The sequence below is a fragment of the Bradysia coprophila genome, unplaced genomic scaffold, assembly GCF_014529535.1.
Source record: "Bradysia coprophila strain Holo2 unplaced genomic scaffold, BU_Bcop_v1 contig_373, whole genome shotgun sequence".
NCBI classification, from domain to species: domain Eukaryota; kingdom Metazoa; phylum Arthropoda; class Insecta; order Diptera; family Sciaridae; genus Bradysia; species Bradysia coprophila.
In genome coordinates this window covers 531,446-558,253 of record NW_023503632.1, presented here as the reverse complement: position 1 = coordinate 558,253, position 26,808 = coordinate 531,446, and the positions used below count along the sequence as shown (strand labels likewise).

The window sequence follows — 26,808 nt, the reverse complement described above, 5'->3', positions numbered from 1 at the left end:
ATTGATGTAATATCTGACAACACTGGCAGTGTTAGAAGTGTAGCACCACTGTCAAGTCATGACGTTAGCTATAATGTCAGCGTGTTCGTTATTGTTTTTATGACAAAAATTTAAATGAGAAATGATTTCGAAATACAATTGGAAAATGGACGATTTTCTCGTGACACATCATAAAATTTTTTATGTTGCAGCTACAACATATAATATGGAATTCATATTATGGATAGACTTTTCTTGAACGTTGAAAATCAATCTGAAAGACAAATGTGGAAATAATTCGTGTATATTTTATTCTGCGCTTATTGAATGCCAAAAAGTTTTAGACATTTACTACAAGTTCCATCCAATTATGTCATCGCAAGTCATAGCAATAAGCTAATCAAACGAAACTGTAAAATTTTTCAACACTCAGCAGGATTAGACTCATCGATCGCATGTATACAAAATTTGAAAGTACCAAACTAAGCCATCTAGTATGCCTAGAAATCGTATTTCGCTCTTGTCGAACGTTGAATGTAAATCGACAACAAAATCTCTCATATATACTTCGACTAGACGCTTACAAGTAGATCGCAATAAGTTGCTAAAGACGTCCTTTTTGTTAGTGGTCAAAACTAAGCTAACAATGAGTCGGTGAGTAATTTTGCTAATATTTTTCCACAATTCTACAATTTTAGTTATTTATTGATGAAATCAAATAGGAACAAGCGACGATACGATTCTGAATCAGAAGAATCTGATGCTGATGAGTGTTTCTTTGCTGATTCCGATAATTCTCTTTTTGCCGACGCCGATCAAGACCCATTGAAAACAAATGAGCAGCTCGATTCAAGTCTAGATGATGATGAAGATCCATTGGGTAGTGGCATGGAAAATTGTACGTTAGACTTCGATTTTGATGATATCGCTGGGGAAAACGATGAAGAGGAAAGCTTTGCATCGGATTCGGATTTTGATGACGATAGTGAATGTGAATCAACGTCGGGTGCGGATACAGAGGCCGAAAATGACAACCCACTACCCAAAGGTAAGCCTGCTTGTATTTCTATTTTGCGTACCAAGTGCATATTATGCCCATGTTCATGATAAGGCGTAATTTTCTTTATTCCTAAAAAGTATTGTATATGAGAGTAGACTACCCACATTTAGGGTTGATCACACATATTTCACAGAATACACCAGTGACGTGTCTAGCCTAATTGGCCTAGAACCTTTTTTGTTTGGATTTTCCAGTGCCTCATTTTTGTCAACGGTTTGTACTACGGTCCAAACGGTCGCCATGAAGTCTCCACGCTGTCAAGTTTCAGTACTTTATTTAGAGTACAACTCTTGCTTGATGTGCGTAGATAAATCACATGTTAGTACCCATGGGTAGACAAGGAAAATATTTCTTTAGTACTCAATTGTTATTCCGATTGAATCATTTACAAACACTATCCGGTCTGCAAACATCGTTTGGTTTACTTATGTCTGATAAAATTTGACAAAATAGGTTCTTATTTTAGTCAGTTATTCCCGATGACATTTTAGTAAGAATAGACTGTCTCATTTCTACGGTTGGAATGAATAAAGTTTCAATGGAATCGATACAAAACGGTTGGTAGACTAGAATCTACACTGATTTTTTGTAGGATTCAAATGAACTATTAGAAAATTGATAAAGAAATCGCAGTAATCTTTTGACAAGAGTATTTCACGAAAAATCTGAACACCTCTCACAAAATAACTAGCCTGAATTCAAAAATCGACTTCCAGCTTTCACTAACAGGTAAAATTTCGAATATCGCGAATCGTGCGATCAGCTGATTTCTATTTCAGAAATGTCAAATGTTGTTCAGATCTAATCGGTCACTTGTTTCTCATATCAGCCTAGAACGGATGTACCATGATCTGGCAGAAAGAATTGAGCGGTGATCTATACGTAGATCTTCTCGTAAACGTTGAATACCCGTTACATTTGGTGAGATTGAAACGACAAAAGAATAATGGCAATGCAATGGAAGCCCGTATTGTGGGAAACGAAAAATTCAAGTCTGGCGATTTTTACGGGGCAATGACGAAGTACAATCAGAGCATCTGCTTTGCCGAAAATGATTCCGAGTGCATTAGTTTGGCATATGCGAACCGTTCCTGCTGTTTCTATAAACTAAATTTGTTCAGTCACTGTTTGGTGGACATTCAATTGGCAAAGGAAAGCAATTATCCGGAACATTTGATGCAAAAACTTGTCGACCGTGAACACGAATGCGTACTTCAAATAAATTCTCAAAAATCCATTCCGAACGAACCAACTTTAAGCTTTGCTGCAAGTGAAAGTTTACCATGTATGACCGAGAATCTCCGAATTGACGTAAGTGAAAAGTACCACAGATGCATCACAGCGGTAGAGGATATCCCGATAGGTTCCGTGGTGGTTGTTGAAGAGGATTACGTTCGATTTGTTGTTGGTGACAATGTGAAGTGCAGCAACTGTGGAAAGAAATACTTGAACTTCGTGCCATGCAAGAAATGCGGAGGTGCAATGTTTTGCTCTGATAGTTGTTCCAAAAATGTTTTCCATCAAATTGAATGTGAGATGTATTTCGACGTCACTGTTTGTCGTGAAGGAAATTTCTTCCCGTTGTTCGTTCTTCGCAGCGTATTAATTGCGCTGAGTGTGTTTTCATCGATGGATGAAATGATTGAATTTGTCGACAATTGCAATGCAACCGATCCGTTCGAGATACCTCTTTCCATATCATCAGCAGCGTCCAAATATAGGGCTTTTTTCAAGTTGTCATCATTCGCATCGGATACTGGAATGTTGGACTATCGTAAAGTGGCGTACTACGTATATCACAGCATAAAAACATCCATCCTTGGTCCGAAATTTAAAAATAAATCTCACGATCGCTTTCTGACGCATCTCATCATTCACCATTGCCGTGTTCTACAGACAAATAGCTTTGGAAGTTTCGATTCAACACTCACGGCTGGTAATGAAACGGCTGGCGATGAAACGACTGACATAAGCAACGATTACGAGCAAAGTGTACGTTTGGTCAGTTCATACTTCAACCATTCTTGTTGTCCTAACGTTGCGAACTTTAGGAAAGGCAACTTGTCTGTATGTATTACTGTTCTACCAGTTCGTAAGGGGGAACAACTTTTCATATCATACGTTGATGAAGATGATGACGAATACAACACTGAAGTAAGCCGTCAACGATTTCTGATGCACAATTTTGGGTTCCGATGTACCTGTCCAATTTGTGAAAATGGTATTCTGAAAAATACCTTCCAATTACAAGATGATCCAGTGTTTATGAAAATTGTCGACGATCTAAGTCAAATAGAAACTACTCGCGATTTGTCTGCAGTACGAAAGATTATAGAAAATTGCAAAATATTTTTGGTCAAACACTCAAATATGATTCTATCTGCGGAATCCATTTATGTGAAACATAATCTCATTGCTATGATGCAAATAGAGATGGACGATGTGAAGAATGAAGTTTAATAAATCTTTTCCTCAACTAATAAATTTTGGCTTTGCTTCGACCCTTATGATTTTCACATCGTGCGAGATTTCCTCCCAAAGTCTGTTTTCAATTCCAAACTATTTCGGCAGGCTTATTATTACGTTTTTTTTTTCAGAATCAGCCTTTCGACAGTTTTTTTTATCTTTGCTGATTATATCTCATGTAACTAAGACACTTTTCATGTCATTGCCAAGTGCTGCGCAAATGCTGGTGCTTTGACCGCAAAGTTAACACCAAATTTACACCTTTATATCAACAACAGGACTGGCTTTAGCGATACAATTGCACTCATTGCACAAACTTTCATAGACGAAAACAAATAAAATTTTGTGAAATCGAATTGTCCTTGATAGATTAGTAGCTTCCATGCAGCTATATTGTTGTAGTCTTCTGATGATCCAAAGTTAAGATCGATTCATCATTGCAGACAAGATAATTCCATTGATGTAAATTGGTTTTCTTTTCTACTTACAGAAAAGTTACAACCAGTCAAATGGACAAACGTTCCTTCTAACTTCGTTCCTCGAAAGGAAATACCGACTTATAAGGAACCGGATATGCGTGCAGAGGAAGACAGTACGCCAGTTGACTTGTTTTTTGAACTTTTCCCGAGACGACTTTTCGAATGGATCGCCAAGTGTACGAACGAAAGATTGGACATCTATGCTGCAAAAAAGGGGATCGATGCTGAACACACTGATTGCGATGAAATGATACTGGTAATTGGATGCCTCCTCGTGATGGGATATAATCGTCTCCCTCACATGCAGATGTATTGGTCCAACAATCATACATTAGGAAATAAGGCGATCAAAAACGCAATTACTCGAGACAGATTTCTCCTTTTGGCATCAAAGCTGTATTTCAATCATCCGAAAAAACCGGAGGGAGCTGACAAATTGTATTATATGGAAAAGCTTGTCGATTGCTTGAAGTATACATTCAAAAGGGCCCGATCCGAATCAACTTTCCAAAGCATCGATGAGACGATGGTTAAATTCAAAGGAAGATGGTCCGGCAAGCAGTATATGCCTAGCAAGCGACCTAAACGTGGGGCGAAAATTTGGACTCGTTCCGATGCAATGAGCGGATATTGCTACGACTTCAACATTTACAAAGGAAAAGAACAAGTTGCTACCGAAGGTACTTTGGGTGAACGAGTGGTGATCAAACTTTGCAGCAGCATCGGAAACGAAGACGTGGTGATATGCACAGACAGATTCTTTACGTCCTACAATCTGATGAAAACGTTACCATTCGCTTGTGTCGGCACCTGCATGAGCAATCGGAAAAACGTTCCTGTTATAAAAGAAAAACTGAAAAAGGGAGAATCTGTTGCAAAATCGACAGCAGATGGAATCATTGGATTCAAATGGCAGGACACAAAAGACGTCCTTGTCATGAGCAATTGTCATGACGACACCATTACAACCGTCGACCGGAAACAGAAGGATGGTACGAAAAAGGCCGTGACGTGTCCGGAAGCAATTTCATTTTATAACAAGTATATGGGAGGTGTCGATATGACTGACCAGTACACTGTTTTGTATGACATCGATAGAAAATCCAAGAAGTGGTGGAAGCGAGTGTTCCAGCGGCTGTTAATGACAGCTGTCACAAACGCCTGGGTACTTTACAAGAAATTGAAGAACAAAAAGATTCCTCTAATCGACATGTTGGTGCCATTGGCTCAGAGTTTGATCGAAATTGGGAAGGCCGGAAGCAAAGTGCAACGAACCTCAGGGAACGGTCGTCCATCTAAAAAAGCGAAGTTGTTTGTCAACGCACAACATCTACCAGCTCCGAGCACGAGACGTAGATGTACACTCTGTGCAACGAAAAAACTGCAAAAGCGAACCAAGTTCGTTTGCACCACTTGCGAAGTTCCATTGTGCGCAGGATGTTTCTTACCGTACCACAGATAACTTTGTTCCCTTCAATATAAGCTTTATTGTTTTCTTGAATTTGGAATACACGATATTCACTAAATTTTGTCTGTGTTTGTGATAGCAGCCAGTTCTCTATTGTACGCACTATGGAACACAATGTAATATTGACCTTGATTTGCTGGATGAGTCAAATATTTAGAGGGCCAATTGTTTGGTTTCTGCTCCTGTCTGTAAACATTGATGTCAATCATGCCTGAAAAGGCATTTTTGTGCCATGATAACCAATTATTTCAATTGGAATGTTCATACAAAAGTAATACCAAAAACTATGGTCCCAAACGATTTCCCATCTACTGAATGAGTTGGGCAAATTGCGGAAAATTGGACAGGAGCTTACTATCGCTACATTTTACATGTTTACTGTAGTACTCAGTTCGGATCAGCTGATCGCCATTCAACTGCAATTTTTATTTATACATTGACATTGTGTACCGAACCATTTCTTACAAGTGAGTGCGATGTAGAGGAATTTCGCGCCTGAGTCATTCACAAAGTGACCTGCGTGAGTCACAAAGTGATATTTTCCTTTTACAAAATGCCATATTGTGAATCACGCAGGTCACTTTGTGAATGACGCCGTCGCGAAATTCCTAGCAGGACGAAACTTCTGATTACTACAATATTTGGAAGTATTCGTTACTATTCATTCTGCGCTTCGTTTATTTACTAATTTTTGAACTTTGTTTACACATATTTCCAAATAATGAACAAATGTCAAAAACGTCAGAGGCTGCAGTGATGCCAGCGATTCTGATGTCGCAGTGCTGCTAATTTTGGAAACAATCTAAAATCAGAGAAGGAAAGTCGCTTCGAAAGGGTTAAATTGTTTTTATTTTTATAACAGGGGGCTGCCGCCCCTGGACCCCCGCGCTTTTCGGCATTTTGGTGTTTCTATAGCAAATTTTGTTGATAACTCAACAGTTTAATTAAAATTATGTTTTGTTTCGGACCGAAAATACAAATCTTCCGCAGTATTTGGCATAAAAAATAGTATGCATCACTCGGGGCAAAAGTAAAAAAATTCAAATCGTGTGATTCACACGTTTGAATTTTTTTACTTTCGCCCCTTGTTATGCAAAATACTATTGTTTACCCTCATTTGACATCCTTGGCATCCTTGACATAAACAAGTGTGAGATGTAACGTGCGCTGATGGATTTACGTAAAATTCAGAACCCGGGAAATTTCAAAGATAACTACAATTAGGGAAAAGGACCGAAAGAACAGAATCGTATGCATCTTATGATTGTAAAGGATTAGAAAATGACACTTCCACTGAAAATCATAGCAATTGAAATATTTATATCTGCGAGAACTCAAATAGTTCCGAATGAAGATTGTTCTCAAATTTTGAGTAGCTAATTAGGCTCTCGCATATGAATTTATTTCAATTCCATATACAAGGATCAACTAAAAATTATTCTACACTATGCCAAAAAAATGTGTTGTTTTTTTATAACTTGATTAAAAGTGACGAATTTAAATAACAAAATTTAAAGGATATTTGGTTTGAGCCGTTGCTAAAATTCCCGATACCTTTATATGTAAATTGTAACAGCTTCTTGTGAATAATTAAGATGGCGCACTGGTCGCATGTTTAACAACGTTGGTAATTCTGCTAACTTTACCAATGCTTTTTACAATCAAAAAAACAAATAAGCAACATTTTGATGTATGATGGAATATAAAAACGCTTAAAATAATATTCGACATCCAAAAAAAATACAAAAATTTTAGGAGAGAACCTAATTCAATTCTCTGTTTCTTTTCTTCTTGTCTCGTTATTCGCTATAATTATTCCATTGCAGTCTGTCACTTTAGAAGATTATTTGTAATGTGTGATTTCAGCTTTACTTTCAAACTTCCGTCAACCCTTTTAACAGCTATCTCTCGATTCTCTCATTTCACCATGTATTTGTATGGAGAAATGTGAGAATTTGTCAAAAGAGCCAACAGAAGTATAAACTGAAATAACGAAATAGGTACTGTGGTTTGCCATTGAATTTATTTACATCAAAGTAGACTTTGGATTTGTCTATCTATACTGTACATGCGAGGCAAATGTATTTCCAAACTCGGTTGGAAGAACATCTCAGTGTTTTATTATCGTAGATCTTGTAGATTAGCATCAGCGCTACCTTCTCACTTCTTAAATATAGTTTCAACAGAGAAATGTTAACAGATGGCGTTGCCTCTGGGACAAAATACATGGATTTGAAATCCCTATGATCGTAGACCTATCGATATTGGGGCGGAAGCAACGCCATATATTATCATTTCTCTGAGTTCTAAGCTTGAATAAGAGTATAACATTCGAAAACGAATCCCTGTTGTTGGCAGTAAAATTTTCGTCCTTGTGATCCATACAAGGAAAGGGTAGAGCTTTATTGCTCTGTTTGTTTCTCTGTATCACTCGACCAATAAATATTAGAATGAAGAGCCGGTTGTTTTGGTGCCTTAGTGAAAAGTCCCTAATAAAATAGAAAAATTGAAAAAAATGTCGGTCTTGCATATTAGGGATCTGTCTCTTAGAACCTAGCGTAGTAACTGATTTTCTTAAAAATTATACACAAATACCCAGGATGAGCCTAATTTTTCTTTTCTACAGTAAAACAATTGCATAGCAACAGAAGCTTACTGCAACGACTACTCCACCACTCCACTGCTAATCCTTGTCAATTTCTTATTCAATTTTTTTCTGTGCGTTTTCCAGGTGGAGGTGGGTAATCTAGTTTTTTTTATCAACTTCGTTTGATGGTATATTTATTACAAAAGGATCTAACATTCAAAATGTTTAAAATTTACATAATCGAATTCTCGATCCATTTTCAAACGAAGTGGTAAGGATCTTTTTCTCATTATCCCACGAAGCTTTACCCAAATCGGGATTGATCGGTTGCATTAACGGTAATGTAAGTCGATACACCGGTGTTCCCTAGTCAATATCATCTCATGAAAGATGGCAACTATTTCTGTTTGTTTTTACATTGCTGACTGGCAAGGAGCTACTCAATCAATACAAGCAACCTAACAAACGAAAATCCGTCCTCCGAAACTATCTCGTTAATTCAAGAACCGAAAGACAATCCACTTTCACTTTATTTTGGGAGAAACAACGAGAAAATCATGGCCCTACGTTAGTGAAGGGCCGTGACGCAGGTAGCAGGTCCTTTCACACAATTTTTTTTTTTTAAATCCGTAGGACTGAGGAATCTAGTCCCTACGTTAGTGAAGGGCTGTGACCGCTGTGACGCAAGTTCGTTCACACTAAAAAATTTCCGTAGGACTGAGGAACATATTACACAACTTTTTTGACTTTTCGTCTCCGCTCCTACTACTCCCCACTTACTATTTTATTCGTAATCTGGGCGTCAATACGAGTTCAACGAGCTATCACACGACACTTAAGGTAAAGATTTGGCCGAGATATTAAATTTCAAAACTTGGAAATTTGAATAAAAAAATGGATTTTCATACTTTTGAAATTGATGAATTTTACAGAAAACAAAATTAACGAATTATCACATTTTCATTTTCAATAGATAAAACATACGTAAAACAAAAATCTGACTTTTACGCACTAGTGCCAAAATAGGTATTTATGTAAGAAGAATCGTATGGAGCTATATTATCGCACTGTATATCACACTGTCAATCCGAGGTGAAGTCGACACATGCGATAAAGCTCCTTGTAAATCCTTTATCGCACAAGTGCGACAAAATACGTTCACACGACATTACAGACATCATTGCTGAATTGCATAAATAATATAGAATCAATTTACGCACTACTTCGATCGCACTACTGATGGCTGTGAGTAGATTTTGTTCTAGAACGTTCGTATTGTCGTTGAAGGAAACCCAGACGCTTACCTTTGACAGAAATTGAAAATGAGCTTCTAATGCCACATCTGGATCGACGCGATTGACTCAAGCGGTTGTACTAAAATTTCCGTTACTTTTTCTCTTCGCCAAACGTTGAAGATGGACTTTTCTTCTTTGAACATTTTTTCGTTCAATTCATTAATCCAATTGGTCGACTGTCCAGACGAAATTTACGTTTCAAGTGGTTGGATGGATTTCATGTGTTTAGGCGATTCCGTTTATTTCAAATTCATTTTTATTAGAAAGCAAATTCTTATGCAGTATCCATCGGAACACTGGCAATAGGGCGAACAGTTTCAGTAATTTCAAAATTTTTGATGTTTGTCTTCAAGACTGCGGTTGTACCCTTGGCGAAGTCGTAGTTGAGCTGAAAAAGGAAGACAAGCCACCGTAAGTAATTGAACCAACCAATCATCATCAGAATATAACTGAAACTTACCTCACGAACTCCCTTCTCATTGGCATATTCGTAGCCGCGCAAATATTCGGTCGTGAAATTCTTTCGTATGACGCACAGATCGACATTTGAACCGGAACCCAAGTCATTGAATATACCAGCAGCAATGGCGTCACGAACCAGTTTCTTTCCTTCTTCTTCGGACATATCCTCCTTCCAACGCGCTAAAATGTCCTAGCGTTAGTCTAAAACGAAAAACGATCTCCCGTTCGACACTTACATTCAAACACCGCCATTGCAGCCAAGCTGCCAGAACCCATAGTAGTATATGGTAGCGCATCAGTGGAACCATGTGGATGGATACAGTAGACATGCGGACCGGTGTTATCGACACCACCGACAATCAAAGCAGCGCCAATGTGTCCCTGATATCGGAACAACATTTGCTTCAGCAAAGTGTTTGCAGTTCTAACCGGAACTACTCGTCCCGTGTTTAAGCGATGCAGTTCAAGTTGCGATGAAATCATACTTGTTGTCATCTCAGTATCGGCGGCTGTTCCAGCACCACAACAGCTAGAAGGAGATTTTTTTACATTGGAGCATGAAACAGGGAAAGACCAGTAACGTCCGGTGTACGTACTACATGTTCTTGGCCAAGAAATGGATTTTCTCACAATTCTTTGACGCAACGATTGGACCTGATGTAGCCCGAGTATCGGCACCCAATATTACGCCATCCTTAAAGACAATACCACAAATGGTCGTACCAGTTTTAACGGCTGTTGGGCATTTGAATCCATTTTTCAAGAGCATCGAATTGCTGGAAAGAAAGATTTGTGTTGTCGTTAGCTATGCATCTTGTTTTGTGTTCGGTGTGAGGTTAGGGTAGTGACGGTGCAATTAATCATTTTCTAATTTCTTTGCATAGTAGTTCGTACCGTGGGCAATTTTCAAAACTAAATCCCTTGGATTGACCTTCGGCAGCTATGTCGATCTTCATTTTGGAAATAAATGGACTGATGCGAATCGAGTATACAAAAATTGATAAAAACAACAAATCACTCCCGGAATGAAAATCGTTTGTGTTACTTTTTGACAGTCAACTACAGTGTTGCCAGACATGATTCAAAGTTGTTTGCAAAAATGATGCAACGTTGCCCGTGAGAAAAAGGATTTCCGTGTAGAGTCGCCAAAGTCAAATTGCCAAGAAACACCAAGATACAAAAAGAATGGAAAATTTCTCTTTCTGGACCTTTCTTCACTCTTTGGCGTTTTAACTTGGAGTTTCTTCACTTCACATTCTGTCGATTATCAATCAATTCAGCATTTTTGGCTGATTTGTTAAATCACCAAGAAAAATCGCCAAAGTGTGAAGAAACGCCAAGTCAAATCGACAGAGTGTAAAGGGACGCAGAGACACAAATAATGGAAAATTTGTTTTGGCTTTTTTCAAACTCTGGCGATTTTCCTTGGCCTTCCCTCGCATTCTGTCGATTTTCCTTGGTGATTTTTTTTTTTGAACAAATCAATCAAAAATTATAGAAAGGTAGCGCGAAGGCGATTTGGCTTTGGTGATTTTTCTTGGCTTTTCTTCACACTCAGGCTTCTTGGCAATTCTAAGGTTTTGCAAGAACAGGTTAAGACACTCTGGCTGGTGAAATCAACTTGAAAACCATTTTTTTTGTTTAGTTTCAATCGTCATATAAAGTTTCTCAAGCCTAGTTGGCGCCACAGAAAAATTTTGATTCTACCGCCTTCGTAATCATCTCGAATTTCGAGATTTGAAAGTGTCTTAATCTGTTCTTTCAGATCCTTGGGCAATTCATCATTTTTGGGGGATTTGTTTAATCACCAAGAAAAATTGCCATAATGTGAAAAAACCGACAAGAAAAATCGCCAAAGTGTCTAACAACGCTAAGAAATAAGAATAAAGAATTGAAAATTTACTTTCTTCAAATTCTGATGGCGATTTCTTGGTGATTTATGAACCAAAAATGATGAGTTGCCAAGAAAAATCGCCAGAGTGGCCAGAGTGTGAAGAAGAGTCAATGAAAAATCGCCAAAAAGTGTGAAGAAACGCAGAAGTCTTGGCGATATGACTTTGGCGATACCTTACGTCTATATAGAAAAGGGTTGGCGCCATTTTGAAATATTTACGATTTTGTTGGCATAGAAATTATCTTTTATTATGAATTTCCTAAATGTCTGAATTTCTCAGTAAAATAAAGGTTCTTGGTTCTGGTAGCGCTGTGACCAAATGTATCGTTTAATCCAGACCTAAGGGATGTAGGGTAGGTATAAAGGGCTAAATGACAGTCAGCCAAACAACTTTCCGACGTAGTGTTAACACTGCACCAATTGTTATTTTGACACATCGATTCCAGAGTGTTGTAAACAGAGTGAACATTTGTCAAGAAAGAGCCTTAATTTATGTTTTGGAAACAAAACCATGGACAATTTAGTGATTTTAAACAATTGGTTGGAAAAGCACAGCAATAACGACCAGGAAAATGATGTTCTGCTACTGGACTTTTCGAAAATATGCCGACTATGCCTGAAAGAGTCGTTAAACATGTACGGCATCAGGAATCATTTAGTGGAATTTGAGGATGGCAGCCTGTTTCTCGAGAAAGTTATTTCGAATCTACTTTCTGAGGTGTGTATGTGTTCCACAGGTGTCCTTGTTATCATCTCTTAGACCAGTGACTATGACCAATGAAATTTACAGGATGAGGATAGTAGCGAGGATGATTTCCCTGAAAATATCTGCTTCAAGTGCTCGGAAATGATTCTACAATTCTACGAGTTCAAAATTCGTTGCAAGAAAGCGCGGGAGGCACTCACGCTATACAATAAAATAATCACACAAGACGTTGTACGCGATCTGGACAAAACGGCTGGCCAGGCAATAGATAGCCTACATCAGGTTGACTTAGATCAACCAGAAACGAAAACCGAATTTGACGAATTCTATGACAACTGTCCCGTTCGTTCGGAATCGTCACAGGACAAGCTGGAACAGTCTGACAATATCAATGTCATAAAAATCGAACTCATTCATCCCAATACGATTGACGGTGAGACTTCTACAGTGGACGAGAAATCATCATCCGCTAACATCTGTCCGCACTGTTCGGAAATTTTCACGAAGAGAAGTGACCTGAACAAGCATTTGAAAACGGTTCACAAAGATAAGACGCTGGTTTGCGAGATATGCCATCAGGCATTTTCGCAAATTCAAACGTTGAAGCGCCATTCGAAAATCCATCAATCCGATCAGCGGAACAAACTGTGTCCGTTTTGTGGGAAATGTTTTGTTCGAACGGACGATTTGCGACGGCACGTTAGGATACATACGAACGAAAGGTAAGATTCGATTTTCTCCTAATAAGTCCCATAAATTGAGATAAATGTAAGCTAATCACGCTACCAGGACTACATCAGGAACTTTCGATTTGATGTCCCAAATTTTCGATTTCTTCTCCAATTTCTTTATTTAGAACTTGTAGCAGTTTGTGTACACACCGAGGTCAACACAACGTTTTCCACAACAAAGGCTGAAGGAAGAAAAAGGCTATTTTCCTGTTGTCCTGTCGTTATTTGTTAGATCTCTTTAGCTGTTTAAGTGGCCCGTTGCCAATCCGCAACGTTAAAAATATCGTGAACTTGAAGTAAAACGGCCGTCGGCATCGTCATATGAGAAATCGTTTTTCGGTTGGGTTTTTATTTGGAAATTTGGTATTGAAGCAACAATCTGCATAATACGTCCTCGACATAATACGTCCTCGACATAATACGTCCTCGACATAATACGTCCTCGACATAATACGTCCTCGACATAATACGTCCTCGACATAATACGTCCTCGACATAATACGTCCTCGACATAATACGTCCTCGACATAATACGTCCTCGACATAATACGTCCTCGACATAATACGTCCTCGACATAATACGTCCTCGACATAATACGTCCTCGACATAATACGTCCTCGACATAATACGTCCTCGACGTAATCCTTACTCGACATAATACGTCCTCGACATAAACTAATGTCTCTGTAGTGTACAAACCACTAGATGTGTAAACTCAATGTTCTACCCCAATGATCTCCCCGATCTCCAACAAATTTAGTCAATAATCAAACGAGAGGCGTAGTTTGCAGTTTCTCATTTTTTGAACTAAACGCAAAACCAATGAGAGCATAGAGTGTTATGATGAAAGAGAAAGAGATATTTTGACAAATACCCCAAGGCAAGTTATAGTGAACTGGTCTTCAGTCCTCTCGCTCTCAACGTACCACGGTGAAAGAGAAGTAAATACTTTGACAAGTACCCCAAGACAAGTTATAATAACTAGTCTTCGGTTTTCTCGCTCTGATCATAACAGTCTATTGGTTAAACCGAATCCCATTTCTCCTTCCAGGCCATACGCTTGCGACAAATGTGATAAAAAGTACAAGCAAACGTCTGAGTTGAAAGAACATCAAAAGTCCCATTCGAGCTTGAAAAGCTACGTGTGCAACGTCTGCGGCAAAACGCTGGCCACAAGAAACGGAATCTACGTACACATGAAAGTTCACAATGGCATCAAGAATCACGAGTGTCAGACGTGTGGCACCAAGTACGTAACGGCCGGCCAATTAGCCTCGCACATAAAGCATATCCATTCGAAACAGAAACCGTTTCTGTGTTCGCACGAAAATTGTTTGAAAAGCTTCGTGACGAACATTGCTCTGCGCGCTCATGTACGATCGCACTGTGTGGTGAAAAAGGAGTTCGAATGCACCGTTTGTGGTAAAATTTTGACATCGTCTTCCAAATTGGCAGTACACAAACGGAGTCATGGTGTGATGACAGATACAAATACGACCACAGAACAGAGTCAATTTATTGTTACGAGTTGTGAATGAAAAGTAATTTTTTTGTTAGTGTTTAAGAATGAGTGGAGGAAATGTTTTTATTTATACGAAAAGTGCAGTTGTTTCATCTGTCCTCATCATTGAGAAACGTAAATATTTTTGGATCCAACTGGCCAGTACCAGTTTGTAATGATTCGACTCCAATTGATGAGTTTCAGTTTCCTAGAAAGGGCATGTTTCAGAATGAGCAAGTCCAAAGCCTGAATCAGTCAAATATTGCCGGTATTGGAACATTGTCATGTGTGTGGAACGTGGAAGCTAACGTGTAAGTAAGATCCATTGCAAAGAAATACGAAAATTCTAAGGGAAACAAAGCTTTGGACACCTGTAAAATGGGGATAACTTCAGTCTCTGCAGTGTTAAGCTAAAATCGCTTTTAAAGAGCTTTTGAAGCTTTAAGCTTCTTTTGTATTCCACATCCACAGAAAAATTAAACTTTTTTTCAATGGAATCCAAAAGAAGCTTAAATCTCTTGAAAGTACACAATCACTGCAGTGTTTTGGCTTAATATGGCAGGTCTCACCTTTGAGCATTTCAGTCCTCTACGAACATTTATCTCCTCTCTTACATAAAACATTAACCTCACATTCCACTTCGTTTAGACTGAGAATAGACTTAGCTGAAGCTCTCTTACATTGGATCCCTATCTCCAGTTCCCGTGACATATAAAAAGAACCACTGAAGGTTGTGTACTACAATCTATAATTTCTCGTACTTTCTTCGAATTTACAAAAACGAAAATGGCAACTGTATAGCTTTCTGGTATCGGATCATCTCCTCAATTGCACATTAGCGTTTTCCCAAATAGTCGAACATTAGTATGGGTGCTGGAACAAAGAAGGAAATTATAAGTCGCGCTTCATGTAGTATAGTCGAGGACAGTCATTCCTACTATGGTATTACGAATCAACTTACTTATTCGGATCGCCGCAACCAACAGTGCAAAGGAAAGCACATTATAGCGAACAGCATCACGCACCTTCTTCTTTTCCGTATCCCAATCGATTTCATTTCTAGGTGGTCGAAACATATTTAGTTTGTTGATATCACAATAGGTGCAAAGAACGACAGTCCTGCAGATCAAATCCTCTTCGCAAGTGGAAAGATTATAAATTTATCACACAGAACACACGTCTGTCAGTTTTGTTCGTTTAGTTGGATATTGGGGAACAAGTGCGAGGGAGTGATGTGACCACATAGCCAGTAACAATTTTCCTGATAGAGAGCCACCGGAGCCACCACTGAAGTGAATCAGAACAAAAACAATAAGTCATCAGAATTCAACCAATCACGAAATCCAGTACAATAATAAATAAACTTTAGCTTGAACTTGCCATATAGTCCAGGTCCTTGTGTTGGAAAAATGGTTCCGTGCTCTTTGCGTTGTTCAAGATTTTTCTTTGTTTCTCGTTGTTTTAAATGAAATTTTTTCCCGAAAAATTTAAAATTGTTTTTCAAGTCGGAAAAGCTATTCATTGGAAAATATTCAAAGTCATCACAGAAAATAACTTTTTGAAAGATTTTTTCGGTTCTGCAAAGTATGACACATTTCCGATATTTTGCAATTCCATTTTTCATAAGAGCGACGTCATTCGAAAGCTATGTTCAAGTACTTCTGATTTCAGCCAGCCGGCCATAGTCCTTGTTCGTTCAGGAGCCTGAGATAAGGCCTGGGAAAGTCATAAAAAGGATTTTTTTCTAGATCAATAAAAGATGCGTAGCTATAAGTTGGGGTGCTAGTTCCAGTGTTTCCTGCATAGACATCGTCACTATAAACCCTATCCTTGATTTCTGTTCAAGGATTATGGAAAGTTCCAAATTTGGAATGTTATTGACGATTTTCCCTGTGAAACGTTTCTAGCAATTCTTTGTTCTAGACACTAGAGATTCCTTACATTTTTGGCAATTTTGTCCAAGGCTTTTAATAAATTTGAAATCAACAGAGGTCAGTTCCTGAAAATAAGTAACGTCTTCATGGTCCTCTTGTTAAAAGTAAAAATGTTAGCCGAAAAAATGGCCAAAAACATAAGAAATGTCTAGTGCCTTGAAGAAGAAGAGTAGAATCGTCAGAATTCGACATTATTTGTGGATGATTTATTCCATATACAAAAATAATTTCATCGAGGAATTGAACCAATAAAATAGTTTTGTCACGCGAGAAAACTTTCCGGGACACTTTTTGGTAGAACTCTGATACTGCCTCCATTCTGACTCCTCAAAAAAGTTTTCTTCCACGAAAAATCGGTAATGAGCCGTACTTTCCAGAACAGAAGAAATCTTTCAAAAAGATAATTCAATCTTCAAATTCGACTTTGAAGGTTTTCATATAAATGGCTTTACCGGTCGAAAAAACAAATTTCCATTTTCCAGAAAAAAATTGGTTCCGCAACTTTTCGTGGCAAACAACATGAAACAAAGTAAAAATTTTAAAGAACTTAGGTCGCACGCAATTACACAAGTACTAATATTTAATAAATATTTTCGAAACTTTTGGCGCCATTTCTCAGTAAACATTTTTAAAGTGAGCTTTGAGCCGTGCGTTTGACATTTACCGAAACCGTTCAGTGGACTGAAAAAATTCCAACATGTCTTTCCTTCCGTTTCGAGAAGTGTGAACAGTCAACATGAAAGCTAAGGGACAGGTAAATATCGAAAATTGGAGGAAATTCTCGATTTTTTCAATGTTGTTTCGATGAAAATGAAACTATTATTGCGGGCGGTCGATGGCAATATATTGGTTTCTGTGCATTTTCCGGATTTTAGTGGGAAATTGCGATTTCCATTGTTCGTGTTGTGACAGTTGTTTGCACATGGATTTTGCCGTCTTCTAAGTGAAATTTTTACGTAAAATCTCATTTATTGGTCGGTTCGGTTGAAGCAAACTGTGCCTGAATTTATAGCAATTATTTCATCGACACAAAATCACGAGAATTACAGCATGTTTGCTTAAACAGCGTCGCTAAAATCCTAACCTCAAATTTTTTCCCTTTCTTTTCACAGTTAAAGGAATATGAAGTCATTGGGCGCAAATTGCCCACAGAAAAGGAGCCACAAACTCCGCTGTACAAAATGAGAATTTTTGCACCGGACAACATTGTGGCCAAATCCCGATTTTGGTATTTCTTGCGTCAACTGAAAAAGTTCAAGAAAACCACCGGAGAAATCGTCTCACTGAAGCAGGTCTATGAACGCTCTCCGATCAAAATTAAGAACTTCGGCATCTGGTTGCGTTATGATTCCCGTTCCGGAACACACAACATGTACCGCGAATACCGTGACTTGACCGTTGGCGATGCAGTCACTTCTTGTTATCGGGATATGGGAGCACGTCATCGTGCTAGAGCTCACTCGATTCAGGTGAGTTTTTTGATTGTCGGAAGGTGTGACGTGTCTTTGCTGACATTTGTTGCTTTCGTTTCGATTTTAGATCATTAAAGTGGAGGCAATTGCAGCCAGCAAATGTAGACGCCCGCATGTCAAACAATTCCACGACTCAAAGATTCGATTCCCACTCGTACAGAGAGTGCACCACAAAGGATCCAGAGCATTGTTCTCATTCCGCAAACCGAAGACATATTTCTTGTAATATGGTGGACGCGATGGACTTTTTCTTAATTCTGGAGAAGCGATTTTTGTGATTTGGAAATTAAAATCTTTTTCCAAAAAATATTCGCGCTGAGAATTTCATTTTTACTTGGTGGGACAGTTGAAGCAGAAGACTCCGTCGTAAGGAATGCAAGTTGTTCGAAAGATCATTTTCAGTTTCAAATTTCCGTTCCCCACGTAACACAAAATTTTGTCGTCAGACTGACGAATAACGCTTTGTCCATCAATACTGATGCTGATGCTGATCATCCACTAGATGAGAAAACCGATTTTCATCAGAGAAGAAAATCGTGAAAATTGACGATCCCAAAGGTAGGTAAAATTGTAGTTATCGATCAAATTGAATTTAGCAATTTGATTCGTATCAGATATGAAACATCCATGCTATCGTATCTGTCCCAGAAGTTCCACTCCCCCGAAAAGACCTCAGAGTCAAATAGATTGGGATTTGTAAACTTGTGTTGCACGTCTGCATTTCAAAATCCCAATTTCTTCACGGGACATTCCATCCAGAGTAGGGAATGCTTTTACCGTCGATTTTGAAAAACCGGGAAACGGGAAAAACAGTAAATGAGAAAAAATTTCCCGGGAAATGAATAGTACATTCTGTACTCGTTCAGACATTTTTTTGGATGAGTTGGGAGTTTGTAACTTGCACCGATGACAAATGCTTTTATCCTACCCCTACTAAGTGGCTTATTGTGCTCGCGAAGCCCTTCAGAAATGAGTTTACCGTTCCTTTATTTGCATTTTTCAGGATGATAAAGAATTTCATATCTACATATTTCAACAGAAATATTGGAAATCGATCGTGTGAACTAGTTTCAAAATTTCTGTTGGACAGTGTAAAGATTGAATTTTTTACTATGCTGAGCTAGAAAGGAAATAAATGAAAGGTAAGCTCCTTATTGAACTGTTTTCATGAATTTTTGACGGACGTTGCTTCAATTGGTTTCTTAAAGATGTAGTAACACGATCTTCTAAACTTCGAATTCCGTAGACTTTCTAAAGAACATCAATTTCAGAGTTGCAAACTTAAGGCTAAGTACAAATGACACATTTTGCGTTGCTCAGATCGACAATTATGCTGAATTTTCTTTTGTTTGGACTGTGGTGAAAATTCAATTACAATAGAAATTACAGCATGATTGTCCAGCTCAGCAACACAAAATAAACTGATCCTTTTTTTCTCAGTCTAGGGCTGATCTTGAGGTGCAATTTACGATGAAAATGTGATGAAAATGTTCACAACGTAAAATTACATTTTTAGAAGTTTTTGGTGTAAAGTGGAATAAATGGATTAAATAAATCTAATACCATTTTTACCAAAAAAACATTTTCTTTACATCACGAGTACTTAAACGCCCTGGAGATCGTGCAGATCTAATTTTCGTAATTAGTAAACAAATTTTTTAGGTGGGTAGCCTAATTATTTCGGTAAAACCAAATTTTTTTTTTGGATTAAATGGATTAAATGGATTAAATGGAAGTGAGTCACCCCTCGACCTGGATAAGGCTCGGAACGGGTCGGGTTCGGTCAAACCGGAACCCGAACTTGATTTAACCCGAACCTGAAAGATTATTTCGGGTTCAACCCGAACTTGACCCGAACTTGAATTTTCGATTTCGGGTTTAATCCGAACCTGATCTGAACCTGAAATTGTTCAACCCGAATTTGACCTGAACCTGAATTTTCAATTTCGAGTTTGACCCGAACCTGAACTGAACCCGAAATTTTAAATTTAATCAGGTCGGGTTCGGGTAACCCGAAATTTTTGACTTTTTTTAGTGTAATAAAAGCTCAAAATTTCGGGTTACCCGAACCCGACCTGATTAAATTTAAAATTTCGGGTTCAGTTCAGGTTCGGGTCGAACTCGAAATTAAAAATTCAGGTTCAGGTCAAATTCGGGTTGAACAATTTCGGGTTCAGGTCAGGTTCGGGTTAAACCCGAAATCGATAATTCAAGTTCGAGTCAAGTTCGGGTTGAACCCGAAATAATTTTTCAGGTTCGGGTCGTGAATCCGGTTCAGGTCAACCTGAACTAAAACAGGTCAACCCGAACCCGTTCTGAGCCTTAGACCTGGACTGAGGGCTGATAATCTGATGTCGCAATATTTTGACGCGATAGTCTCTAGAAAACATGTTACTGACATGATGTTAGAGACTACCAAGTACTAATTTGATAAGTGTAAGAACCCGTAAGCTAGTGCCAATTTATGTGTTGACAATTTTTGTGCTGGCACGAATTATTTGTGCTCTAAAAAAAATAATTCGTTCAGTTTTTGTTGTAACACAAATATTTGTGCCATCACGAATATTTAGGCGTAGGTGTTTGGTTTCCCATAGAAAAAAAATGGGTTCTGAAAACAAAACAAATAAAAAAGTTGAGACAATAATTTCAGAAAAGGAGATAACATCAGAGATTATCATGATTATTTATGGTTCGAGTGCAGATTTAGCTGCTTTAAGTGACTTTCCTGTAAGTGACATAAAAGTTGTCGGATTATTCACAAATCAACTTTCAAATTGAGTGAACACAGATTTTTCCGACCCCCCTGAAATAAGAAAGTTACAGAACTCGAAATACATGCACAACTAGAAAATTTTGTAAGAAAATGTTAGGCGACTAGCCATAAAGAAACATCATGAAAGTCGACCAACATTTTCTTACAAAATTTTCTAGTTGTGCATGTATTGCGTTGAGATCTTGGATGAATTTGAACCGAACTAAAAAGAATTGTGGTCAGCATAAATATTCGTGATGGCACTGTGTTACAACGAAAAACTGAACGAATTTCAAAAGTTTTGTGATAGCACAATAATGTAGGTGGCTAAAAGACGTCCATGTAAAGGGAAGAACTGAAGGATCGTTGTCAGTAACTAGTGTATAAGTCCTACGCTCCACATTATTTTACCAAATTCATTTTTTATAAAGTGCCTGCGACGTCAGTGAAATTTAGACATGAATTTGCTTCACCTGGTCCTAGTTTTCTTCTCAAAATTTGTAGGGTTGTACGTTGCTTATCTGTGTTTTGATTGCCAAACTAACAGTGTCGGCCAAAATTTGCCTCCCATCAACGCACTCCAACAACAGGCACAAGATGTTCTTGGAGTGCATTGCTTCCATGCTGAAAAGAAGCGAGAGAAGTTTGGAGTCAGATTCAAGGAACAGTTTTTTGGTTTGTCCTGATTTGTTTCGCTTGTTTTTAACAGGCTTTCAGCGCATACCTTAGTGAGTTTCTGCTCAAAATTGATGATCGATGCGTCAAATGAAAGGAGACGAGACGAACCATAATATTGAAATTTGTCGAAATTCGGGTTCATGGATCAGTAGCGAGTAGCTACGGCTAAGAAAGCACACAAAGCAAGTCAATGATTCGGCCCCTTACTATGTGCAAAACAGCGTGCTTCGCCATACATTGTATGATTCATCAAGTATTGTAAAAGATAGCGACGAGTTTAATCAGGAAGTCATGAAGTATCGACAATCAGTTTCGCGGATCAGTAACCGTTGCATCAGGAGTCAGCCAAGCAACGATTTTCTTTGTCACCACTCTGGCGTTTCAACGTCTTTGAATTGCATATATTCCTTTTTTTCTGTTTTCCCGCAACTCCCCGGCATATTTTTGTAATTTTATAGTTAGTTCTTAAAAAATTCAAATTTCAAAATTTGGAGAAAAAAGATTGGCAAAAGTTGAAAAATAACCTAAGAAAAAAGACGGTGGACGGTCACCTGTAAGGAAGATGAATTGATGAACGTCGAGATGAATGTAGTTTCTTGAACGGAGAGCCAAAAGGCGTGTAAAATCTCGTACAAAATTTGTTTATTCTGTCTATGGCCTTGTTCAAATATACAAAGTAATTTCATAAGAAACTTAAACCAAAAAAATTCATCTCAATTAATGGAGACGCTTAGAGCGCATTTTTTGTGTAAAATAAGGAATCGAAATGTTATTTACCGCCGAAAATTCACTCTCGGCATCAATTGAACTTTTTACAAAGCGAAAGCGAAAGACAGTCTTTGTCAAACCAGTTGCTTAATGGACGAATAAAAATTGAAATTCCTTAGTCCTAGCAACAAATAATAAATATTTAACTTAAAGATGGTCCAGCTTTCGCAAACGTTTTTCCGGAACCGATCCCACTTTGTTCGCGACTCGAGTTTGTCTTGTTGAAACACCGATCTCACACAGCACTTTGACATCACCAGAAACGATGTCATCCGATTTTGGGTGCCGAGCGTTGATTCAATATTCCGAATCAGGTCGTTGGTTTTTAGGACGAGTAACATTTGCCGGTCAACGTGCTCCAATATATCGGAAATGTGAGGCAGCACCAGTCCAGTGGTGTTTTGTAGCGTTTCTTTCTGGAAGTAGAATTTCAATTGAATTTTCGCTTCCACACACTGTCAGTGGATGTGCTGGACACAGGGAAGGCAAGCACACACAATTTTTTCAAAACCAAATTGTCATGTCCACCAACCATTCCGTTTACGAAACCAAGACTTACTTCTTTCTGGCTTTGCCTCGTCTTATCAATGCCGGCGACAACACTTTCCCACGGACGGCCAGTTAACATGCAGGCGAATAGCGGATACAACTGACGTTCAATACCCAGAGTTTGGCTGTGGTTTCGCATTCCTTCTCTGTCTACATTCAAAATGCTCAGCCAAAGCTTCGAATAGTTGTACCGGAAGCGATCGGTTAGACTCTGAAAACGGACAATTCAACAATTACTGCTACGCGAACCATGATGTCTTATCAAAGCACACTCATACCGCATACAGTCCGTGATCGAGGAGGATTATGTCAACACCGTTCGACGTCTTTTTCACCAATATATTACCGGGATGTGGATCGGAATGAACGAAACCGTTCGTGAATATCATATTCGAGTACAGTTGACCGATTTTATTGGCCACTTCGAATGCATCGATTTTATTCGATTTGATGTAGTCCAAGTCGTTGACCTGTCCCCCATCCAGATATTCCATCGTTAAAACACGTTGTGTGGATAAGTCCCAATGTATTTTCGGCACCCGAAGCCATTTGTAGCCTTTGAACATTTCGGCCGCCTTTTCCGCATTCTCACCTTCACGCAGAAAATTCAATTCGATCGGTAAATTCTTCTTCGTCTCGTCGACCAGCCATTGCATTTTAAAATCGGGAAACACCCAGGACATGATTTTGCACAAATATTCCATCGTTTTCATGTCCACTATTGAGTTGCCTTTCACGTAGGGATGTTGTACTTTGACTGCTACCTTTTGACCATTTTTTAGTGTGGCTTTGTGTACCTGGAGGACCAATCGATAACTTTTGAGTGTTCGGATAAAAGTGAGATTAGAAAAATCATTTTCAAATACCTGAGCTAGTGAAGCGGTTCCGAGTGGCTCCGGATCGAAGGATTCAAATACATCTTCGGGCTGCAAGTCATTAATCGGAGAAACAGTAACATTAATTACGGGAATGGAAAGAGCTTCCGTCATTATCGATTTTCATCAACGTTGATGGGATTGAAACTCACATTAACTTTCAGGTCCTGGCGAATCACTTTGAACAAATCCTCAACCGGATTTTTGGGCGCATTACTATGCAACACTTTCATTGTCGACACATACTCTGGCGGCAACAGATAATCCAAACTTCCAATATGTTGCCCGACTTTTATATAAACACCTCTGTTCACACAGATCAAGTCCAGCATCTTTTGAGCAGCCACTTTGTGGGTTTTGCTCTTTTCATCCTTAAATTCTTGACTCGTTTGATCCCATTCCTTGTAGTACAATTGACTTTTATACGTCCAGCCAATGTTGTATACGGTGATAGCGGCACGTGACAATCGAACGATTCCCAAGGAATTGATGTCGTAATTGTTGGCGTGAAAGCTAACAACGGTTGCAGTTGTTGCGCCCGCGAAAATCGAATATTTAGCGATACGACGAAATTGCCACATTTTATCGTTTTAATTTACCAAATCTGCTGGTGGAAACAGAGTCGATTTAATTCAATGTTTTTTAGAGGTCGTGCAGTGTTAAGGTTACATCAACACCGTTTCTGCATTTGTATATCAACAACCGTATAAAAACCAAAGTGCAAACTCATTCTCGCTATAATCAGAACGATTTTTGTGTTTGCAAAATAGAAACAAGGTCAATTGACGAAACCAAAACAGAAATTATAATTGCACTTTAACGTGGACGTAATTACCTACCACAACAAATGAATGTTGAACGCGGATATGATGTGTGCACCCAAAACTGATTTGGAATATTTAATTCAATCGCCCAAAAATTCCGTACACTGTAGTTTCGTGGTTTTGACGCTGACGTACCATGGTTTTCACAAAAATTATTTTTTTTTTATTTCGATTTCTCTTTGCTTTATTTACATACTTATAGGCACTGTGTTAGGTAATCGAATCGGTGATTTATGCACACTAAACATTGGATTTTGTGTGATGAAATTCAGTCAAAAATATGTTTGTAACCATCTCACACGTAGAGTGTCACACACCGACTAATATATATTGTTGATGAAAACCTGCTTCAGCAAATCAGCTGTTTGACTTTCTATAAATTTTCTGTAGTAGAGTGAGAAGAGAGTGTAAATCGAGGGGTATGTCATCTACACACAGTGTGGTAAGAAAAATTAGCTTGAATTTGATTTGTTTTCATTCGAAGTGTGTGATAGTTTGTTTAGTCTACGTATAATGAGTATGCCCACTCCCCCACTTCAATTTAACAATAGTTCCTCTTCGATCATTACTGGTATTGACGCAATTTTTCCATTTTATGTTGCAATGTTACACCCATAATGAAGTGAGCAGTTGGTATAACTTACGTCAATGATTAAAATGATTAAACCACAGGCATGTTATTGACTAATATAGTGACAGAGTAAAGAGTATAATAGGGTTTTGTGTGAAATGAAGGTTGCTATTACAAATTGTTATTTTATATTATTTCTGGGTACATAGAAGATTACATTGGAAGCTGCGAAAGTAATGCATAACTTGAGGTAACAAGTTTGTGATAAAAGCAAACTCTCAAATGTATTTTTGAGCAACAATTTTCGATAACTGTCTGTTCGACAAGTGTAGAGTGTGTATGTATATCCGAGTCGAAGGTGAGTTGGTGAAAAATGCTCAGAAATACAAGAGGAAGTTTACGATTATCACAAAATCGTTTCTCAATTAATGAACTACGGTCCAATGTATTCTGGTATGTAATGTTCAACTTTCGCATGGGGTAGGCAGTAAAACGATATGTAGGTTTTAGTGAGAGAATAGGTCAGCTTTTGTAGGGAGACAGCACATCATCGCTACCGTGGGCTTAGTCCCAATAATAACGAGTGGGGTAAATGCAACATAATTCAATCGGGTTGGAAAATTTGGCTGTCACTGCCCTTATGATGTGATGTGATGTGATGTGATGTGATGACATAGTGATGCCATAGCTGTTCTTTCATAGCCAGGTAGCATATGTAGGTTCTGGAAGAACCTAGGAGTATATAAGATCTAGGCGTTTGAAGGAATTTTAAACCTTCCTTTCATGTGATTCTAATTTCAACTTTTAATAAATCCCCTTTGATTACAATGCAGAAAGGTAACATTTCCATATGAGACTAGATTATCCAATTTTATAAGTTTTAAGATAAGATTTGATAATTGTAATCGAAAGTAGCCGAAGTATTCGGATTAGCCCAATACGAAAATCTCTTATCTGATAAATTGGTACAAAACGTGCCGATTCATACATCACTTACTTGAACACAATAATCTCCATAGTTTCTTCCCCTCCAGTCTTCCAATGACATTGACGTGGAAACTGGGAATTTTATTTGTCAATGACATTCATTCGGAGAACGCGTAACACTGTTGCTTTTGAAGTGTTTTTGTTGTTTTCCATTCAGCTTTCTTGAATTGTAAACAAAAGTGAAAATATAACGTCTCGTTGTGCAATGGATGTTGACTACGTTTCATTTGTGTTCGGCGGCCTGGTAGCTGTAGGAGGTTAATTGTGGACATGTCTACTGGATTTGAAACAATTTTCATGGTTTCTCATGGTTTGTTACAGGAATTATTGGATTTGTTAAAGCTCAATCGAGACCATCACTGATTGCTGGTCTAGTCTTTGGAGCAGTTATCTGTGTGGGCGCCTACCTAAACTCACCGAAATTGTTTGCACATCCGAATAGTTACCTGCTTCTGGCGGTCTGTATTATACTGGGTGGTTTTATGGGCTACAGATCGTATAAAAGTAAAAAGTTCATGCCAGCTGGATTGATTGCAGTGTTAAGTACTGCGCTAGTGATAAGATACATTGTGGAAATTATCATAGATGCTGTTAGGAAATAGGAGAGAATTGACGTTGTAATGTACCTTGGGATATGGATGGTCTCTGCTTCCATAATTCTATAAGAAAATTAAAGGAATTTGTTTGAAAGAAAGATTTTTTTGAGAGAGATTGGTCGAGACACAGAAGTGTGGACCATTCAGGAGAATCGCGATTTATTAGAAACTGA

The 26,808-nt window shown here is 38.3% G+C and overlaps 5 protein-coding genes and 1 long non-coding RNA gene across 10 annotated transcripts; 3 read left to right on the top strand and 3 right to left on the bottom strand.

The window, feature by feature from the left end:
- The first annotated feature begins 247 nt into the window (after positions 1–247).
- Positions 248–5,510, top strand: LOC119082034 (piggyBac transposable element-derived protein 4-like). The gene is made up of 3 exons (XM_037191358.1): positions 248–633; positions 702–1,027; positions 3,996–5,510. The coding sequence occupies exons 1-3, from the start codon at positions 476–478 to the stop codon at positions 5,444–5,446; spliced, it is 1,935 nt and encodes a 644-aa protein (XP_037047253.1). The 5' UTR covers positions 248–475; the 3' UTR covers positions 5,447–5,510.
- On the bottom strand, positions 5,454–6,205 carry LOC119082040. The gene is made up of 3 exons (XR_005088566.1): positions 6,111–6,205; positions 5,731–5,868; positions 5,454–5,663 (listed from the first exon to the last, which is right to left on the bottom strand). It is a non-coding gene; the product is annotated as an uncharacterized LOC119082040 (long non-coding RNA).
- Positions 6,206–9,567: 3,362 nt separating this feature from the next.
- Positions 9,568–10,859, bottom strand: LOC119082038 (proteasome subunit beta type-7). Its single transcript, XM_037191366.1, has 5 exons — positions 10,691–10,859; positions 10,393–10,572; positions 10,033–10,325; positions 9,795–9,976; positions 9,568–9,722 (listed from the first exon to the last, which is right to left on the bottom strand). Exons 1-5 carry the CDS (start codon positions 10,750–10,752, stop codon positions 9,609–9,611), a joined length of 831 nt encoding a protein of 276 aa, XP_037047261.1. The 5' UTR covers positions 10,753–10,859; the 3' UTR covers positions 9,568–9,608.
- A 1,264-nt stretch (positions 10,860–12,123) lies between these two features.
- Positions 12,124–14,728, top strand: LOC119082037 (zinc finger protein 771-like). The gene is made up of 3 exons (XM_037191365.1): positions 12,124–12,408; positions 12,481–13,118; positions 14,180–14,728. The coding sequence occupies exons 1-3, from the start codon at positions 12,202–12,204 to the stop codon at positions 14,664–14,666; spliced, it is 1,332 nt and encodes a 443-aa protein (XP_037047260.1). The 5' UTR covers positions 12,124–12,201; the 3' UTR covers positions 14,667–14,728.
- A 2,491-nt stretch (positions 14,729–17,219) lies between these two features.
- Positions 17,220–18,341, top strand: LOC119082039 (60S ribosomal protein L18a). The gene is made up of 3 exons (XM_037191367.1): positions 17,220–17,317; positions 17,676–18,032; positions 18,103–18,341. The coding sequence occupies exons 1-3, from the start codon at positions 17,300–17,302 to the stop codon at positions 18,259–18,261; spliced, it is 534 nt and encodes a 177-aa protein (XP_037047262.1). The 5' UTR covers positions 17,220–17,299; the 3' UTR covers positions 18,262–18,341.
- A 3,749-nt stretch (positions 18,342–22,090) lies between these two features.
- On the bottom strand, positions 22,091–24,821 carry LOC119082036 (aarF domain-containing kinase 1). Of its 5 annotated transcripts, none has more exons than XM_037191359.1 (6): positions 24,497–24,821; positions 23,810–24,261; positions 23,649–23,708; positions 23,061–23,579; positions 22,793–22,993; positions 22,091–22,649 (listed from the first exon to the last, which is right to left on the bottom strand). In XM_037191359.1, the coding sequence occupies exons 2-6, from the start codon at positions 24,236–24,238 to the stop codon at positions 22,308–22,310; spliced, it is 1,551 nt and encodes a 516-aa protein (XP_037047254.1). In that variant the 5' UTR covers positions 24,239–24,261; positions 24,497–24,821; the 3' UTR covers positions 22,091–22,307. The 5 variants fall into 5 exon arrangements, with proteins under 5 accessions (XP_037047254.1, XP_037047257.1, XP_037047256.1 ...); XM_037191362.1 differs by having other exon boundaries at positions 22,093–22,649; positions 24,617–24,821; XM_037191361.1 differs by having other exon boundaries at positions 22,114–22,649; positions 24,493–24,821.
- Between the last annotated feature and the right edge of the window lie 1,987 nt (positions 24,822–26,808).

Coding starts and splice junctions, on each gene's coding strand:
- LOC119082034 (XM_037191358.1), top strand. CDS start 476: ATGCCTAGAAATCGTATTTCGCTCTTGTCGAACGTTGAATGTAAATCG. Junction 634..701: donor ACTAAGCTAACAATGAGTCG/GTGAGTAATTTT, acceptor GAAATCAAATAG/GAACAAGCGACGATACGATT. Junction 1,028..3,995: donor TGACAACCCACTACCCAAAG/GTAAGCCTGCTT, acceptor TTCTACTTACAG/AAAAGTTACAACCAGTCAAA.
- LOC119082038 (XM_037191366.1), bottom strand. CDS start 10,752: ATGAAGATCGACATAGCTGCCGAAGGTCAATCCAAGGGATTTAGTTTT. Junction 10,326..10,392: donor TTCTTGGCCAAGAACATGTA/GTACGTACACCG, acceptor ATCTCCTTCTAG/CTGTTGTGGTGCTGGAACAG. Junction 9,723..9,794: donor ATGAGAAGGGAGTTCGTGAG/GTAAGTTTCAGT, acceptor TTCCTTTTTCAG/CTCAACTACGACTTCGCCAA.
- LOC119082037 (XM_037191365.1), top strand. CDS start 12,202: ATGGACAATTTAGTGATTTTAAACAATTGGTTGGAAAAGCACAGCAAT. Junction 12,409..12,480: donor TTTCGAATCTACTTTCTGAG/GTGTGTATGTGT, acceptor TGAAATTTACAG/GATGAGGATAGTAGCGAGGA. Junction 13,119..14,179: donor AGGATACATACGAACGAAAG/GTAAGATTCGAT, acceptor TTCTCCTTCCAG/GCCATACGCTTGCGACAAAT.
- LOC119082039 (XM_037191367.1), top strand. Junction 18,033..18,102: donor CTAGAGCTCACTCGATTCAG/GTGAGTTTTTTG, acceptor TTTCGATTTTAG/ATCATTAAAGTGGAGGCAAT.
- LOC119082036 (XM_037191359.1), bottom strand. CDS start 24,238: ATGTGGCAATTTCGTCGTATCGCTAAATATTCGATTTTCGCGGGCGCA. Junction 23,580..23,648: donor GAACCGCTTCACTAGCTCAG/GTATTTGAAAAT, acceptor TTGGTCCTCCAG/GTACACAAAGCCACACTAAA. Junction 22,994..23,060: donor TCGATCACGGACTGTATGCG/GTATGAGTGTGC, acceptor GTCCGTTTTCAG/AGTCTAACCGATCGCTTCCG.